Source organism: Canis lupus, chromosome 11 (genome assembly GCF_048164855.1).
Source record: "Canis lupus baileyi chromosome 11, mCanLup2.hap1, whole genome shotgun sequence".
Classification (NCBI taxonomy): domain Eukaryota; kingdom Metazoa; phylum Chordata; class Mammalia; order Carnivora; family Canidae; genus Canis; species Canis lupus.
Window position 1 is genome coordinate 4822370 of NC_132848.1, and position 19154 is coordinate 4841523.

The following is a 19154-nucleotide window of genomic DNA, read 5'->3' on the forward strand; positions in this document are numbered from 1 at the left end:
ATTTCCTTTTGGGGCGGTGGGGAGGGGATGTGGCCCTAACATATAGCAAGGCTCAGAGTGCAGGATTGTTCTAAGGATGGATGGATAGCAGGTATTTGGCAATTGTTAATGATCTTAAAAGCACATTATTTACTTGTCTTCATGGCATTTGATTTTGAAGATGAACATGGTTTCATGGCTACTTAAAAACAAGGAGAGAAGATTCTGTGCTTCTGTGAAATGTAGTCATTTCATTCCCCTGCTTAACAAAAACGTCAATTACTCCCCCCAAAACTTTAAAACACCTGAGTGCATGACTACCAACATCCCCCTCTGTATCCTTTCCTTCTCTGGACCTCACGTACCCTCCTACTTGACACACACTGAAGCTGCAGCCCTCTGGTGCACCGGCACAGCCCCAGGCGTCTCCCCATCATCCAGGGCATCACCCTATTTGGAGCGTGTCTTTATTGTCTATCATCCCATTATTCATTATTCAAATCTCCCTCCCCCGGAGGGCAGAGGCCAAGTTCTATTCTTCCCTATTCCCTAGCACTTAGCACATAGTAGGTGACATTGCTGGGCTCAAAATCCACCTTATAGATACACAAGCCCTTGGCCTAAAAATGTTGTTCAGTTATAATTCTAACTGAGCGTTTGCCAATTCTTTGAACTATTTGAAGAGAGCAAAAGTTTTCCAGACCAGCATTTTCCACTCCGAATGCAAAGTTCTTTCTCCCTCCCCCATCTACTGTGGCCAGGATAAGGATGCTAACCCTGCCTTACTGACCTGTAACCCGACGGCTGCTGCTCACACTGGTCAGAGCCCTTTCCTGTTCATTATGCCCTTCGATCCTGTACCAGGACTACCTGAGACAGAGGGGCAGACATCTCACACTATTTTTACAGATAAACAAAGGGGAGGTCACTGAGTCTGCCTGAGGTCAGACAAGTCACTAGGGTGAGACGACACAAGCATGTGGATGCCTGGGTCTCTCTCTCGTCCACTTGGATGTTCGATGAGAACCTCCTATGTACCAACTTCTGGACTAGGCCTCTGAGGGGACTGACAGCTCAGTAAGACCTGAGTTCTACCCTGGACTAAGGCATGGGACAGAAGCCATTGGAGGACCTGCGGGACTTTCAAAACTGCAGGGAAAAGGTCACCCCACTCTTCTCAGAACTCTACAATATTGTCCAGGCCACCCGAGCTGCCAACACCCCCTGCTGCCCAGGACTGCTCTCTGTAGCATAGGAAAGGACATAACTCCCATGCTTCCCGGCCTCCCGGAGCATCCCTCACACAGGCGGACACGTGGTGTGCTGGACCACATGTCACACCGCATCAGGCGCTGAAGCTGGTGCACCAGGGGAAACCCTTGAAGATCCCTTAAAACACCAGCAGAGAGTTCTTCTGCAAACCCCTCCTCCTCCTCTCTCCCTCTCTGAGTCCCGTAGGGCCAGTCTGGCCTTCAGTGTTGGAGCAGATCAATTTTGTCTTTTGTTACTGAAGCTTTTTATCTTGAATGTGTAGCTCAGGGCCCGATGGAGTAGTTCGCATGTGTGCTGGGCACTGGGTCTACCAAAACCCCGGATCTCTGAAGACCGAAGTCATCCCCAGTGGGCTGAGACACGCAAAATGAAACAGGCGAATACAAAAGGGGACTTTTAGTTCCCCACACACTGCAGGCCACGTGCCCACTGGTGAGAGGGGGGAGCTGGACCCTTTCCCTACTTACACCGCTTCTTTCTTTTACCTATTATCGTTGCCGTTGTTATAATCCATTACTATTATTTACCAAGCATGCATAGTTGAACACGAGTTAAGTAAAACACAGGCATGCTTTGTCCCCACTGTAAATTTTTAGCCACTAGCATAGACTAACTTAATAGGAGATTTGCCTGAATAATGCTAAGTGCACGTGGCTTTCCATATATATGCCTTGTTATTCCTAGCACCCACTATATGCCATCCACCTGCATGAAGCACTGGGGAAAACAAGAGTCAGCCACAAGCCCCCCAGTATAGCAGGGGAGAAAAATATAAACCATTTCATTACCATGTGAAGAGCTGGATGTATATGGTCCCAGATGGGCCTGGACAGGGTAGGGGAGGCTGAAGGAGACCACCTCCACCCCCAGGACGTTGCACGCGACCCTTCCCTGCCCCTTTCCTAATTCCGGTGTCACTTTCCTAGCAAGCCCCTCCCTGCAACCCCACTTAGAACCCTAAACCCTCTTTTCATCCATACACACTCCTATGCCTCCCCCTCTGCTTTTTCCTCCCTAGCACTCACCACCTTCTGACCACATCTCTTATTTATTTTGCTTTTGGTCTTTTTCGTCCCACAAGAAGGCAGCTCTGTGAGGGCAGGGATTTCGTCTGTCTGTTCGCTGCTGAATCTCCACCTTCAATCAGCAGCCAGCACAGAGTAGGATTTGGTAAATACTCAGAAAGATGCTGTCTCGGACCACGGTAAAGGGCAACCACCAGAGCTCTTCTTTCCTCCTTGTTTCCTTGAGAGAATTTACCAAGAAAGTGAAATAATCTTTCTGTGAAAAAAAAAAAAGTCACCTATTGTTCCTTGACTCCTCACTAGACTGGAGACTTGGTAGCAGTTGGTTGTCTGTCGGCTTTGTTCACTGCTGTGTCCTCAGCCCTGGAAACAGAGCCTGGCACCGCTTATTTTGTTCGATGAGTTTCCCTTGAGTGCATGATCATCCTCATCATGGTCACAGCTCATGTCTGCTGAACACCCAGCAAACACGCCAGATGGTTTTATCTGTATTCTCCTTCCAAATCCTCCCAACACCACCCTGAGGTAGGTACTGTTATGCTTCTCAGTTTGTCAATGAGGAAACACAGACGGACGGAAACTTGCCCAAGATCTCAATCCAGCAGAGGGAAGGGCCAGCAGGCAACTCCAAGCCATCCAACCTGAGCTTTGCTTTAGTCACCATTCTGCTGCCGTGACACAGTGCCGTCGTCACTCCTGGGCTACTGCAGTGCCCCCCACCCCCCCACCCAGTCATCTGCCCTCTACAGCACCCTCCGGCCACCGCCAGGACATCCTCCACTGAAGCCAGAATAACACTTTCAAGTAGCAAAACTGATCACCTCACTCTGCTTTAAATCTCTTCACTGGCTGTCCATTGGCAGAGCACACATTTTGGGGACCCATCGGCAAAGTGGTTAACATTTATAATAACTCCTCTGGAAGGATGACATTGCCATTTCCAGAAAAAATTAAAGACTATGAAGAACACAACTGGACTTGGGAGAAATGTTCTACCTTTGAGATAAATAATAAGAGGTTTATTTGATTATAACAAACTGGAGTCTATCAGTAGTTCCAGAAATATTTATGTGATAACTAAAAAGAACCAGTAAGGCAGATGTGTTAAAATGGATATCCTGGGCCCCACCCAATCCCATTAATTCAGAATCTCTAGGGATAGGGTCAGGAAACCTAGGTTTTTTAACAAGTAATCTGGGTACTCCTCTGACATTCAGGGACCCACATCTTTTCAATGCTAACATATAGGCAAGTACTTATATGTTGGGTAATATTATAGAAACCATCAAGACTAAGACCGAGTCAGCACTATCTAATGACCAATGAGAACTCCTTCGTTCAAAAATAATGTTATATGACTCGTGGATTCAAACTTGCCCTAACTCAAGTCACAGTTCTCTCTCTCTTTTTAAGGTTTTATTAATTTATTCATGAGAGACACAGAGAGAGAGGCACAGACACAGGCAGAGGGAGAAGCAGGCTCTGTGCAAGGAGCCCGATGCGGGACTCAATCCCAGGACCCCGGGATCACACCCTGAGTCAAAGGCAGACAGACATTCAACTGCTGAGCCACCCTGGTGCCCCAAGTCACAGTTTTCAAAAATGTCCAATGCTTGAGCATTCCATTCCACCTCATGGAAGCTGGAACTACCACATATGGTAAAACCAACTTACTTATGACATGTCAACAGTATTAGATGTTCATTCCAAATATTATTGCATTTCTTCCCTTAAAATATAGCATCCTGCCCAGGCTACAAGATAGAGAAAAAAACAAACAAACAAACAACAACAAAAAAAAAAAACAAAAAAAAAAAAGCAAAACCTATAAACTACATCCTACCCCTAGCATGTCAGTTGACTCCTCAGCTCATGTTGGGTGGGATTCAAAGGAAAACAAGTCTATTCAGGTTTTTTTGCATTCTGACTGACCCCTAAGGAGGTTGGAGATGAGCTTTGTTAATGGGGGAGTTCAATGCTCATCCAATCAGCATCCCAAGACTCTGGTATTTTACAAGGCTTCCCTGACATTACCAGATGTTCATCTTGGACACGGGGTGCCATTTGCTTCTGAAAATGAAAGAAGGTCTCACCAGGTAGTCTTCTCTCCCTCCAGCTGGGAATGGTCACCACTGCAGAGCAGCGACAGGACGGAGCACAAACATTTAATCTTTTGCTCTAGACTCCAGCTGATTTTCCTTTCAACATATTTTCAAATATTTAATTTGTGCAAATGACCCCCCCCCCCGCCAAATCTGTTTTCTTCCACAAAATGTCAAAAAAAAAATATTGATCAAATAAAAGTCAAATAGTCCCGAGACCTACTTGGAAAGATATGGTGTTTTAAGTGTGGTGCCAGAGCAAGTTTCTAACAATTTCTTTTGAAATTTCAGAAATATCAGTACTGACTTTTAGCTCTGATGTTCAAGTGCTTCTGCGTAAAAGAAAATGCTCTCCCCTATACAAGACAGAAATTAATGGTGCTTTAGAAATAATGATTGTGTACTGCAATATCCAAAGAGGTCTATGGGAGAAAACACTACATTTGTAGAAGAAAACAATCAGAGAAATATATTTTTCAATACATTTCATAGATCTGAAGACAATTTTACACTACCCCTACTGAATTGGCAGTCTCATCACCCTTGAAATAACCCTTTGCAGATGCTATGTAATGTAGGTACAAATAGGATCTATCATTATATAAAATGAACAGAATAATCCCTGGTCAGATGCAATGCAACAAATTAAGGAGAAAAAAAGTGAGATTATTCAAGGTCAGTAAAGATTATTCAGCACTCACTAAAGTGAAACAAATGAAAACAGGGTGAAACATTCAAATTTTGAAGGTTTCTATCTTTACAGACTGCATTTAAGTTTTTTAATTATAAATGAAATCCTGGAAGTGTAAAATCAGTCGGTCTTTTATTTCCAATAGAAGTTTCTAATTTCCTTATGAGTTCCTGGTATTTCAACTCTGTGCTAAGCCCAGAGGAAGCCTGTTTTCTCCACCCTACCCAGATTCCAAAACTCCACTGTGGACCCTCTCAGCCATGAAGCACGCCATGACCCTCTACTTAAGACTCTCTTGAACATGTGGACAGAAATCTGCCAACACACGGGGCAGGAACAGCAGGGGGAGGCAGAGCTCCCTGGGATCTAGAAAGATCCCATGGATCAAATGAGAATAGCTTCAGTTGTTTAAGATACAAAATCAGTACTCCACTTAGACTCTAAATTCTTAAGCAATTGTGAACGACAAAAAAATAAATAAATAAAATAAAACAGGTATTAACGCTAGTATAAAAATGTTTTTTAAATTCAGTGTTTATTTGTCAAATACCAACTCCTTTTTCTTTCATTCCTTTCTGTTTCTGATCTTTGGAAAAACCACATCAGTATCAAATGTCACTTAGTTCTTATTCAAACAGAGGAAAGCAGACACAGCGGCTGCACCCGTGACTTAGGTGACCTGGACCCTCAGTAAAAATCAACCTCTATAAATCACCAGATGTAAGCAATTGGGTAGTGATCACTTTAATTAATTGAACAGCTTTCCTGAAATTTACTGTATAATTTTAACCCTCACGACACCTTTCCCAGAAGCAACCAACAATGGTGGGCTTTTCTTAACTTGTTTGGGGAAGGAAAAACATTTTAACCTCAGTGCCTCAAATACATTTTAAAATTGTTCAAGATTCAAGGTGGTAAGCTACTTAAATTTTAGGAAATCAAATACTGCACATTCCAAACACTACCCTGAAGTGCTGAAAGTCAGAATTATTCCAAAACATCTCCAAGGTGTGAAAATAAACATGTTATCTGTCCTAAAAATACAGAAAATTTAGCACTATTTTATTTCAAAACCCATCTTTGCAAAACATGGAATGGTATTTATAACTTCAATCACGTATTTAACTGTATGACGTTGATATTTTGGTCTGATGTTTCTGAACCTCGATGTGTACAAGTACCACACTTAAAATACTCCCAATGCCTTATTATCAACTCCCACTTCCTCTAACAACTCCAATCACCCTCCTCTAGGAACTATGTAATACCTAACACACAGATCCCAGGCCAACCACTGAGTAACACCAGAATTAGTGCTAGTCTGCAGGGCATAATCAAACACATGTCTCTAGGAGATGAAGGCAGCTTCTCTGAATCTGGGACACCAGCTCAGCAATGACAGCGACATGGAGAGTGTGTTGTTACAATGATACTTAAGATCTAGGAAAGAAAGAGGCTGAAAAACAAGTCGACCAATTTAAAAAAACACTTCTCCATTATCTACAGGAGGAAATATTCATATTTTGCTTCTAAGACCTTTATTCTAGCCCATATGGAACTGTTACCCACGGTCCCTGTTACCCAAACATATGTGCAAAATCCTAACATTCACTTACAAGGAGAGAAGCGTAATATTTGCTGAGACTGGTCCTAGATTTGGAATGGTCTCCAATTCATTGTTGTTCAGTTTCCTTTAAGAGCCAAAAGAAAAAGAAAAAAAAAAAAGGCTGATTAGATCATCTGTAATTCAGAGGTGTGAAAACTTTATAAAGTTAAAGATACCTAAAAGTCTTAAATAACTTATTGTAATCCAAACATTCTTCACAGTTAAGTAGCATATTTTTTCTTATTCAAATCTCAAATAGAAGTAAGACTCACACTTCTCGAAGGTTTTGAAGGTGGCTCATGGAATTTGCCTTGATGAAAGACAATCTGTTGTGACTCAAGTCCCTACGAGGAAACAAAAGTAAAGTTTCAAAAGGTCACTACTAGTGCTTAATGATGTGCAAGACAGAATGGATTTATGAGATACCTCTATCAACACTAGTGACAATGTAGGAAATAATTGGTTTATCCTACCCCCAAACTAGACGGCAACCAAACTGCCAAAGTAAAAAATACAAATTCTGAGGACAAAATTAGCTTAGGAGACTGGCAGATTCAAGTGCTTTAAGCCCACAGATTTTTAGGAGATGGTTTTTGGCACAGGGTGAACAGATCTTTTGTGAACTGGTTGTTTTGCTTCACCCTCCCAATCCCCTACCATCTCCTCACTTCCAACCTGATATGGTGAAGTCATGGCCTATGAAAAGTGGCTAATTAGGCATGCTGCTGAAACTCAAAGCTCTAAAGAAACCTTTTTATTATTACCATAAAATTAAACATCGGTGTTCGTATTACAAGTGAACAAAACAGAAATGGCTTTTCATACGTATTTGTTTCTCTGGGTTTAGGCACCAAATTATTTGAGGTATCACTTGTGTGTATATGTTGGGAGTCGAAAAAACCATCCGAATTCTGCTTTTCTGAATTCCCCAAATCTCAGTATTTGATAACATAATGTATAATTTAAACCACATAAACCACCTACAAAGTAGGCTATATAGGAACCCATGATCAGATTTCTTTTCAATCATTACATAAACCTGCTTCTTAGAGACTTTAGAGACCTCAGCCTAACTTAGTAACAATTTCCATAGACATGATGATGATGATGATGATTATTATTTACAAAGCAAAACAAAACTCCTACACATGCAACATTCTAGACTAGGCCATCATCTTGGCTTTTAAGACCCAACAATACTAAAGAGAGCCCGGTAAATATTTGCTCACGTCCCTTTGCGTGCTGACACACTGAGTGTGTGCCTACCATGCGGTGGGTGGACTGAAAGTGAAATGGCTGGAACAGCTACTGAAAACCAGACTTACAAACAGCACGGCTGAAAAGCTCTCCCCCAGAGAGGGGTTTACCAACCCTTACCAAATGAGTTCTTTCAGCCCTCAAAAATGAAGACTTTCAGCTAACCAGTGTTTCAGCTAACCAGTGTTTCAGTTAACCAAGCTGGATTGGCACAAAGCATGAACCAGAAATGAGAGGCAGAAAAATCACACCCAGAGAACGAGTGTGACTTTGCACACGGCTACGAAGTCAACAACTAGAAATCAAGTCTCTGCATTTTTGTTTTGAGAATTAAACCTGGATTTCTCTAGTGCACCTAAAAATAAAATAAAATAAATCTGCAAAGGTTTTATTTGAAACATGTTTGCCTAAAGACCTACCAGACAGTAACAGACATGAGTAGATTTGTTCTGGTAGAGTTATAACATGAAAAAAATCTGGCACAGTCTTTAAACTATAAAAATCCTGCAATTACAACCACTGCTGTGCATGCTCACCACGCTGGAGCCAGACACTTTCCCTCACAGCCCAGCTCAGGTCCGTCTGGAGTTCATCAAGGAACCCGTGAGCCCAACAACTCATGTTAGGATTCAAACAAAACCTGTGTGCTTTTAGCACCACAGACAGTCGCAGATTTCCCACAGGGTTTCAAAAACAACCAGCGAAAAGAGTCCTTCACCTGGGAGGTAGCCTGAATCAACAGAAAGTCTCATTTGGATCCACTTAACTAAAGAACATTGAACCAGCATAAAACTGCATCCCCTATTGTTTCAGTTTTTAAAAGGAAAAGGGGAGCCAATCTGGCATTTACATTTATATACAGGTGGTTTTCTTTTTAATTAGAAAAAAAAAAAAAAAAAAACCGAAAACCACACTTCACTTCATTTTAATGATTATTTCATAGGGCAATCCTATGAGAAAAGAGAGGGTTTTAACTTTTTTTCCAGCCAGTAATGGGACGAGATCTCCAACAAAAGACCTTTAAAATGAGAAACTGCCTTCTGAGAAGTGTGCACATGCTGGGGACCAGTTGTTTCTGATCCAGAAGCAGGAGCTGGCAACCCTAAATATTTTAGTTATTGCAACACACTTCCATTCCTGAGTTTTGTGTACTATTAAAACCACATTATATGTAGGAGAAAAAAAAATCACCTCTTAAGTGACTTTTACTGCTAAATACTTAGAGCCATGAAACTTTTAATGTGTCTAAATTTAGATTTAATACAGTTTATGTTTCAGAAATGATTACTTTCCAGTTAAAGGATGTCACATTTTCCTAAATCTTCCCTATATTGTTTGTATGGCTAGACCACATTAAAAACAAATACAAGTTGTACAATGTCGATATTTTCTTAAACCCACTAGAACATTCAGTTAGAGAAGCAGATTCTTCACTTTCAGAGGTCCATTAACGAACATCTTCCCCAGGAAACCTTTTCAAAAAAACTCTGTGTGGTGAGGTTAATAAACGGGAAAAGTGGTAAGGCAGGGAGGTGTTAACTATTTACCTAGAACTCAGCTGGCCAAATGCTTGCAAATCAAACTGTACATGGCAGGAAAAAAAGTCTTTCCTCCTGCACATTAGCAAGTGAATAAATATATACGAAAAAAAATTAATTTACAACATTTGGTTCCAGCCATCATTTTGTTCCTTTTAGCATTTGGAAATCTAACTTCCAAGTCAAATTTTAAAATGCAAATCCAGCACAGCTTCTTAATCAATCCCACTGGGGCCTGCAGAGCTGCTAATTCAGCAGAAATCTGGAAAGCTGAAAAACAAAAAGCCAGGCTGTAGCTGTTTTAAGACACTGATCCAAAGTGACTCATAAATCAGCTTGCTATGTTCAAGTTTTAGTCTGGAAAATATAGAAAAACAGCTGTGAAAACCATAAGGACCATGACCCCCCACCCCAGCCCCAATTCTGGTACCGGCCAGACAATTTATAACAGGCGAACACTAAGGAAGCCACACCAGCAGAAAGTACCTTTCGGACTTTCGCCTCAGCCCAGCTCATGCAAACATTTCTACGTGATAAGATAAATAATTCTGAAATTCCAGTGAGATTTTAATACATTAAGCTCTCACTGGCAATTGAGCAACTTTTCCCTCTTTTGGCTAAGTAACCTATTCCAGCAAGCAACTCCTCTCTGGGTTCAGAACTCTGTAAGCACAAATTCTAGATGTAAACGCAAGTCTGCCTTTAAAGGCAGCCTTAAGCAGAGCTTCAACTAGTTACTGTTTTAAAAGCCACTTTCATTAAAGTATTACAAGTCACTTTTTGAAAGAACGATATTATTATTATTTTACGGCTTAAACTTTACAATTTTTCACATGTGAGATTAAGGCCATAAACTACAACGAAAGCGCGGGAAGAAATACATACAGGACGTATATTAATTGATTTTTCTTAACTTGCAAATTCAACAAAGTGACACCAAAGATAAAGTTCTCCTGAATGGTGCTCTCATAAATTAGTCCTAGGGCAAATGTTCACTATCTTAATTACCCAAGAAAAAGTTAAGATACTGGAAAGAACAATGTGTAATTTTCTACTTCTTTCTGAACTCTGAAACTGTCTACTTCAACACTCTTACAATTACGTAAAATTCGAGAAACAGCCTCTTGTTCCAAACACCAAGTAACAGAGAGGTTAAAGCCCAATTCCATGTGTTTTTCTGCTTCCAAAGGTGGAGAGAGGAGACCTCTAGAGCTTTAGGCATAAACAAAAGAAACATTTACAATAAAGAATTTAGACCACATGGTCTGGTGACAACTACAAAGTTGGTTAAAAGTCACACAAGTACAAGAATGACAGAGCTGTCCACTGAGTGATCACAGTGGGGCTTCTGACAACAGACTTAGTGCTTATTTATACAAGTGGAACTTATTTTCACATATATTTAAGGAATGTGGACTTGTATTGAGACAATTTACTGCTGGCGGAAATGTAATTAAAGATTGTGCTAACCAAATAAACTGTAATTTGTTTTTAGTGTGCCACCAAATTATCTGCAAAACAAAATCCTAATTAGGTCAGCTACTTTTAAGACAACATTTCAATAGGTATTCAAAACCCTTCTGGTTTAATTCAACTTCTAATCACGACCAATAGGTTTTTTTTTTTTTTTTTTTTAAGACATCCAAATTCACACCAACAACATATATCTCACACTGGCGTGACCCGATGGGCTACCTGACAATGAAAAACTACGACTATAAGCTAAATTTGGGGAATGAGTCAAGCCTTTCTAACACACCCCAGGAAGAGCTATTCATTTACTTTTTCTCATCTCTCTATTATTCATACATGTTCACCTCCAGTCATTCACATGTTCAGTTCCATATGTTGTCAATAGAGCCATTCACATTTCATGAATAAGGCAGCATGACCTCCCTAAGAAGCAATTGAACAGAATTAGCCACAACTAATTGAAAGTCTTCCTGCTTCAGGTTAAAGCCCTTATCTCCCTCTTCAATTATAAAACAAAAACAAAAACTATTAAATAAGACATCCCTCAGTGAGGTTGCAAAAAAAACCCTCTGATTCTACTTTTGGACTAAACTAAGGTTTATTAACACAAATAGGCCAACAATCCCACAATTCACAAATAAAGAGTACGATGATTTAAAAAAAAAAAACACAATTTCTTCAACTATGGACCCAAGCCACCTCCTCCTCCTCCTATTATTAGGCTAGTCTAGTAGAATTGCTTTAAGAATGTCGAATTTCCACTGCAAGCCTGCTAGGCCCAAATCTAAGGGTTAAGGATGGACCCTTTTATTTATTTATTTATTTATTTGCACTTTGTTTTAGAAAACTTTTTTTTTTTTTTTAAGATACACTAGTTTTGATGTTTACATTTTCCACAAGTCTGCCACTTTTAACACAACTAGGGCTGGGGAGCAGGGGATGACACTTGGAAAGAATCAGCCTCCCCAACTCAACTGCACTCCCTTCCTCGTTCCTCCGTGCAGTTGGCAGGGGCTCCGGGTTTTCAGACTCTGCCGTTCCCGTCCAACAACTTGCCGAGGCCGCCGAGCCCTGCGTCCCGAGCCCTGTGTCCCGAGCCCTGTGTCCCGAGCCCTGCGTCCCGAGCCCTTGTCCCGAGCCCTGCGTCCCGAGCCCTCCGTCCCGAGCCCTCCGTCCCGTTCCGTGCGCCCAGAAGCCTCAGCAGCCTCAGCAGCCGCGGCCGCGTCCCCCGCTCCCTGCGGCCCAGCCTCGCCTCCCCGTCCCCGGAACCAGGACGTGCTGCGAGGTGGACGCGCATTTACGGGATTTCCTGCGGCGAAAGCAGGCGCAGGGGCGAGCGAGCAACGGGAGGCTACGACGGCGAGGCCCGTGACCCAGGCCCGCTGGCGCGGCGTTCCGCGTGGCAGGGGCTCCGTGGGTCGGCGGCCGCCCCGCACCTGGCGGGCCCCGCACCTGGCGGCGGGCGGCCGGCGCTCGGGGCTCCCCCGCCCACCTGCGCGCAGGTGCGGCGGGCGCACGGGGCTACGGGGCTACGCGGCTACGCGGCTGCGCGGCCGAGGGCGCAGCGAGCGCCGCTCCGGCCCCCGGGGGGCGCCCCTCGGCCGCGGGGTACTTACAGGCGGGCGACCCGGGGCGGCAGCGCCTCGGGCAGGCGCGCCAGCCGCCGGCGGCTGCAGTCCAGCAGGTCCCCGAGGCAGCGGCACGGAGCGGCACAGCGGCGCGCGGCGGCGGCGGCGGCGGCGGCCCCGGGGGGCGGGTCGGGGCGCCCCAGCACCGCGCCCAGCAGCAGGGCCAGCGCCGCCGCCGCCGCCGCCACCGCCACCGCCGGGCCGCCCATCGCGCGCCCGCGGCCTCCCGCGCCCCGGCACACGCCGCCTGCGCCCTCCGCCGCCCGCAGGGAGCCCTCGGTGCACGCCCGGGAGCGGGAGCCGCAGCCGGAGCCGCAGCCGGAGCCGGAGCCGGAGAGCGCGCAGGGCCGCAGGCAGCGTCGACGCGCACAAGCCCCGCTCGCCCGCGAACAAACTTTTCCGCCTCCTCCCCTCGGCGCTGCGCGAAGCCCCGGCGCGGCGGGCCGGGGGGCGGGGCGGGGCCGGGGCGGGCCGGGGGGCGGGGCCGGGGCGGGGCAGGGGCGGGGCCGGGGTCGCCCCGCCCCCGGGGAGGCCGGGCTCGGAGCCCCGGCGGCCGCGCAGGGGGGAGCGGAGCCGAGCGCGGCCGCCCCGAGGGTCCCGTCCCCGCCCCCCGGGCCGCCGTCGCCGCCGCCGCCGCGTCCTGGGAAGCCGACAGCAGACGCAGCTAAGCGAGGAGGCGGGTGTGCGCGCAGCCGGGCCCGTCCTGGGGCGGCCTTCGGGGTGGGAGGCGCGGGGCGCGCGGGAGGCAAGTCCAGTGAGCGCTGCTATCGGGGAGCCTTTGAATTCCAAATTAAAAAGAAAAAGAAAATCAGACGTGATCCTACCCTCCACAGATGAAACAGTGGTTTCAGTGAAAGTTCTAACATGCTTACTGGTCTTTTTTTTTTTTTTTGGCCATATATATCAGCTCAAGAAATAAAAACAATTAAAGGTAAACGGAAATGGTGTATTGCGCTGCGAACAGCCAGCTGTAGTGCGCTGGATAGAGCTGGGGAGGGGGGTATGTGCAATGACCTAATAAACCGTGATGGCCATCATAAAGTGTATGCCGTACTCTAAGAAGAGTAGTTAGAGTTCTTTCTTTTTTTAAGATTTTATTTATTTATTCGTGAGAGGCACAGAGAGAGAGAGAGACAGAGAGACAGAGAGAGAGGCAGAGACACAGGCAGAGGGAGAAGCAGGCCCCAGGCAGGGAGCCCGCCGTGGGACTCGATCTTGGGACTCGATCTTGGGACTCCATCTTGGGACCCCAGGATCATGCCCTGGGCGGAAGGCGGTGCTAAACCACTGAGCTACTGGGGCTGCCCAGTTAGAGTTATTTCAAGGCAAAATGAAAAGCAGGGCCTTGAAGGAAAAGATTCATGTAGGGACCATGGTCTCCCTGGGCTTTGAGTAATGATAAATTCTGATTGAGAAATGCTACCAGGCTAGAAATGCTACCTGCTTACCTGCTTGGGGGTGGAGGGAGAAGGGGTGGCCCGGGGGCAGATGGGGGTGGAGTTGGGGATATGGGACTTCCCAGTGAACTCTGTATTCTGACTTAACTCTTGCAGGTGATCGGGGCCACAGCAGATTGGAAACCCCAGAGTTCATCAGTGAACACCCTGCTCCTCCAGGTGAGCACATAGACCCAGAGGAACTAACCTGTTTATGGTAAAAAAAAGAAAGCTTGCTTTAAACTTTGGCTTCTGCAGTCACTGTTTCTTATGCTGTCTGCCAAAGCACTCCTGTTCATTATTGAGGAGTGGAGATAGTTTGTAGAGTGGAGACTCTAACTCCAATCCCAGTGCTTTTTGATTTCTACTATCGCAAATCACCTGTAGAAGCACTCCCATCCTTGTGGGAGAGAAAGACTCACTTCGAAGGTGAAGGACACTTTAGATATGATATCCCATCCTCTTCCTTCCAGCCACTGTTAGTGTCAACTCCACCACTTTTTTGATGATGTACATTAGGAAATATTCATAATAATGGCACCTTGGTTTTGAATGATATTCTTCCTGTTTGGAGGGGTCCAGAAACACCACAGTTGTGCTATGGGTTTTCCCGTTAGTCTTCTCCATCTATTGCATGTAAGGAAAGTCAGGCTTAGTGCACCTAGGAGTTTTTAAAAGAAAGTATGCCATTACACACATGCCTGTGTGGATAAGCATGGTGACTAGCTAATTGACATATCACCCATTTGACAGAAATAGTCAGAAATGGGCTACCATTTGGGGAAAGTGTGGCTCATTTTCTTTCTTTCTTTCCTTTTTTTTTTTTAAGATTTTATTTATTTATTCATGAGAGACACACACACACAGAGGCAGAGACATAGGCAGAGGGAGAAGCAGGCCCCATGCAGGGAGCCTGACATGGGACTCAAACCCGGGACTCCAGGATCACGCCCTGGGCCAAAGGCAGATGCTTAACCGCTGAGCCATCCAGGGATCCCCTCATTTTCTTTCCCCGTTTTCCACTTATTTCATTTTCCGTGAATTGTATTTACACCTATGTGCTGATATTTACCATATCCGTATTTCTGGCCCACATCTTTCTCCTAAGCTCTAGACTTCCCTACTCAACCACTCATAATAGGTCACCTCAAACTGGATGTTCAAATGTAACATGTGTAGAATTAGATGTCATCACCCCCGAGCCTTAATCCTTTTTATTGTGAGTTCACCATCTCCAGGAATGATACCTCCCTCTATCCACATGACATCTACCCCAGAAACCTCATTCGCCCTTAATATTGCCCCATTGTCACCACCACCTCTACGTTCAGTCAATTAGCAAGTCCTAAAGAAGCTAGTAACTAAATGTGTGTCTCCTCTGCGTCTCCATAGATGCAACGCCAACTCAGACCACCATCAGCTCTTGCTCGGATTACTGCTACAGCCTCCTTCCCGTCCAGCCTTGCAGTCCTTTTCTCCACAGTGCACTCGTGTGATAAGCCAAAAGCTCAAATCTGAGCCTGCGACTCAAATGCTTAATCCCCACTGTTCTCAGAGTAAAGTTTAATTTCTCTGGCATATCATAGTCTTCGTATTTGGCCTCTGCTCACCTCTTTAACTCATTTTATTTAATCATGTTCCATTTATTCTAGAAACTACTGGCAGTTCTCTTCTCAGGCTGCCCTCATTGCCTTTGACCCAGGAACCTTCACACCCTGGGGCCTCTGTCTCTCTTCTGTCTGGCTGGTTTGCCCTTCAACTTAGGCATTCCTCTTTTGGAGAAGGCTTCCTCGAGTCCTATTTTAACCATCCCTCCATACTTCCAGCACATCCGATATTCGCTGGAATGTAATTGGTCATTTTTACTCTGCTACTTTCTACATAATGCTTAGAATTTCCACATAGTCATGTTTCCTGTGTATCCTTTAAGGATTTTTACCAGATTTGGGATGCTAATTAGGTTACTGAAATTTTTAGTACCTCAGTTTCTCCATCTCTAAGTTGGGGATACAATAAAGATCTTTAAAGTCAGATTTCCACTGTCAGTTCACTGAATTAGCTGTCACTCTTTATTCCCCCTGTAAGATTTATTGACTAATACCTACGAGTAGCTGAAATCTAGAGGCTACCGGCCCCTCCCTAGTACATCCTTTGCATGTTTGCTCCTTCTATTAGGATATTGATGCATAGTAGTTACAGGTTTGTTTACCTCTATAATTACACAAGTGAATTAAATATTATGTTAACTAAATAAATCTGAGTACAACCAGAAAGTAGCTTTATTCTTTATAATGAATAATGAATTTGATAGCTTAATGATAGCTAATGATGAATTTTTAGCTTGGGAAAGATTCTTCAAAGATAATCACTAAAACACTGCTATCAGATTAGCTGTGGGCAAGACAATTGAATAACTGGGGAGAAATTGTAGATTAGGAGATTTCTTCACACAGATTGCTTTGCAAGCATCCTTAAGTTCTTATTTCACTTCAAAGTAATTGTAATTGGGAATCAATCAGCAGAGGATGTTTTATGGATGTGGCTTATGCTTGCTCAGAACTTCACATGGTCATTGAGAGAGCAAACTATGATGACATGAAATGGTTTTAGTACACATTAAATATGGCTATTCTTCATCTCAATATGACCTCAACCATTCAGTCAATAGAGAGAGGAACTAGTTCTTCCTGGGAACTTTAAATCACTATAAATATTTTCACGGACTTCTCAAACCCTTTATGAACCACAAGATGGAACTTCCATGGGGTGTCTACTGAATGAGCAGGTTCCTTACATCCCTGTGCAGCTTCTTTTCTAAGTATGTAGACAATAGGGATGGGGGCAGAGTGCCAAGAAAGAGGGTCTGTAATAGAGGTGGAAAAGGAACATAAAATTCTGTTTAATCTCCTTAAATTTATCAATGAATAACAGTGATCTATCAACAGTTTTAATGTGTCCTTGAATTCTCTGATTTTCTCATGAGGTAGTTTATATGTGTGTACACACACACACACACACACGCACACACACAGCCACACATACTACTACAGTAGTATCAAACGTTGCTTCTCCGTTCTTGTGGCTAATCTCTTATAAATAAGGATTTAGTGTGAAGTAGCCAGATTCATTTTGAACGGAGGTCTTCTAACGTTCGCAGTAAAATGAGATCAAGTGGTGGCTTTCTGTACTGCTTCAGAGGTTTACACTGGTTAAACTGGGGAGTTGAAAATTGACTCTATTGGAAATGACCTAAATCACACCAGACAGTTTCTCATTAATAGCTTTGTCCTGGTGAATGGCAATTCCCATCCAATTTTATAACAGCTTCCTATCACCCATTTTGTGGTTAGTATAACCCAGCCCCAGTTCTCTTTTCAGTTTTCCTGTTTTTTTTTTTTTCTCTCTCTCTCTGGCAAGTGTGAGACTTTCTTATCTTGAGTGTTGGCAAGGGCAATGACTCACCGATAAAAAGTAATAGAGGTGCTAAGCTGTCAGTTTTAACATCCCAGGGCAAGAATGAAAGCTAAACACTCAGTACTTGCTTTATCATTACAATGAATGACACAGTTTGTGTAAGTGTGAACTGTGAAAAGGGAAAAGAGATAAGGCAAAGGAGGAAGAAAAGCACAAAAATCCCCAGATAATGATGCCAAAAGCAAATGTTGCTGTACTCTGTAACCTAACCATATCTTTTCCCATTCATTAAGGCATTTTAGAAGAAATAGATAACCCTCTCTTTCTCACAAAAAGTGCAATGCATTACTTAGAGAACAGGAGAATAGAATCTTACTTTATAAAAGCCCTGCTACGAACATGTCTTAACTCTTTAGAAAACAGTTAGAAAAATGAAGATAACCACCCATCTGTTTCTCTCAAGTTGGCCAACTGTGCGATATTACTATAATTGAAAACAAACAATGTTATCTGAACATTCTATTCGTTTAGCCACAAATTACACATATGCTGTCTTTTATTTTACCCATTTCTCCAGTCCCTCGCTGGCAATAATGTGTGCTCTGAGGAGAATTCATATGGTGGACAAAACTGGATACACTGGAAATCACCTAGGTGTAGCCAGGAGCCAGTGGGGGGGGGTGGAGCCCTGAAGTGGGGGTGCGGGATGGGTGAAGACTCAGGGCTGTGGCCTTCCCCAGGTTCTTCTCAGTGGTGTGTGTCCTTCCCCAGCAACAGAACCTTCCAGCGGTCTCCAGTTTCTTGGTTACTTTAAGGACTTCAGGGCACATTCTTTACTTTCAGTGTCTGTTCCCTTCTTTTCCTGTAGCCAGCAGTAAGACCAAGTGAGACTCTCCTGGGAATCTCAACACGTAAAAAAAAAATAGCCCACCCTGTCAGAAATGCAGAAATCCAAGTGATTGAGAGTTTGTTATGGAGGATGCGGGGTAATCACACGTCTGACAGGGAGGTCATACATGACCTCATGGTGTTGGCCTGTAAAACAGGTGGAGACTGACATATTGCTGACCAGTAGTATTGCGTGACTACAAAGTCCTGTGTTGGTTCTAGTTCCTGTTACTTAACTCCCAAGTTGCTGTTTTCTTTTCATGTTTCGGGGAGATAAAGGGAGTTCACTGGAGAAACATTCCTCTGCTGGGTGTTTGACCAATGGAATGTTGGAATTAAGGAAACCCTCAACGATTTGTCCTGAGGAAAATAATATTTAATTTTAAAATGGAAAACAAACAGAAAACATTTTATAGCCTTAATATAAGATCCTTAATCTTTGTGTTATGACAACATACTACACATACCCTGAGATTTTTTAATGGGCCTTTTATTATGCCATCTCAAAAAGTTACTGCAGAACTCAATTTGTTACGATTTATACCAAGAGGTCAAAAAGAATCATTAGGCATATTTACTAAAAGGACTCATATATGCCTCCCGGGAGGTTTTCAACAGAATATTTTTCTTCCACTTCTTGGATCAACAGTTGGCCTATACAGTATTCTAAGAATTAATTTGCATTTCCAAACTGTGAGAGCACTCATAAATGAGTTATTTGTTGCTTTTATTTATGGATTCATCCTCTTATGCTTTTTTTTTAAAGATTTTTATTTATTTATTCATGAGAGACACACAGAGAGAGAGGCAGAGACATAGGCAGAGGGAGAAGCAGGCTCCACACA

At 43.9% G+C, this 19154-nt stretch overlaps 1 protein-coding gene across 2 annotated transcripts in view; it reads right to left on the reverse strand.

The window, feature by feature from the left end:
- Positions 1 to 12664, reverse strand: part of LRIG3 (leucine rich repeats and immunoglobulin like domains 3) — a 49095-nt gene extending 36431 nt beyond the window's left edge. Inside the window, exons 1-3 of one of the 2 annotated variants that reach the window (XM_072843024.1) lie at positions 12560 to 12664; positions 6948 to 7019; positions 6686 to 6760 (exon numbers count right to left, since the gene is read on the reverse strand). In XM_072843024.1, the coding sequence (XP_072699125.1) occupies positions 6686 to 6760; positions 6948 to 6976 (104 nt within the window). In that variant the 5' untranslated portion in view covers positions 6977 to 7019; positions 12560 to 12664. Of the gene's footprint in view, positions 1 to 6685; positions 6761 to 6947; positions 7020 to 9479; positions 9569 to 12559 lie in introns of those variants that run through there. The other variant, XM_072843022.1, reaches the window with a different exon arrangement.
- Positions 12665 to 19154: the final 6490 nt, after the last annotated feature.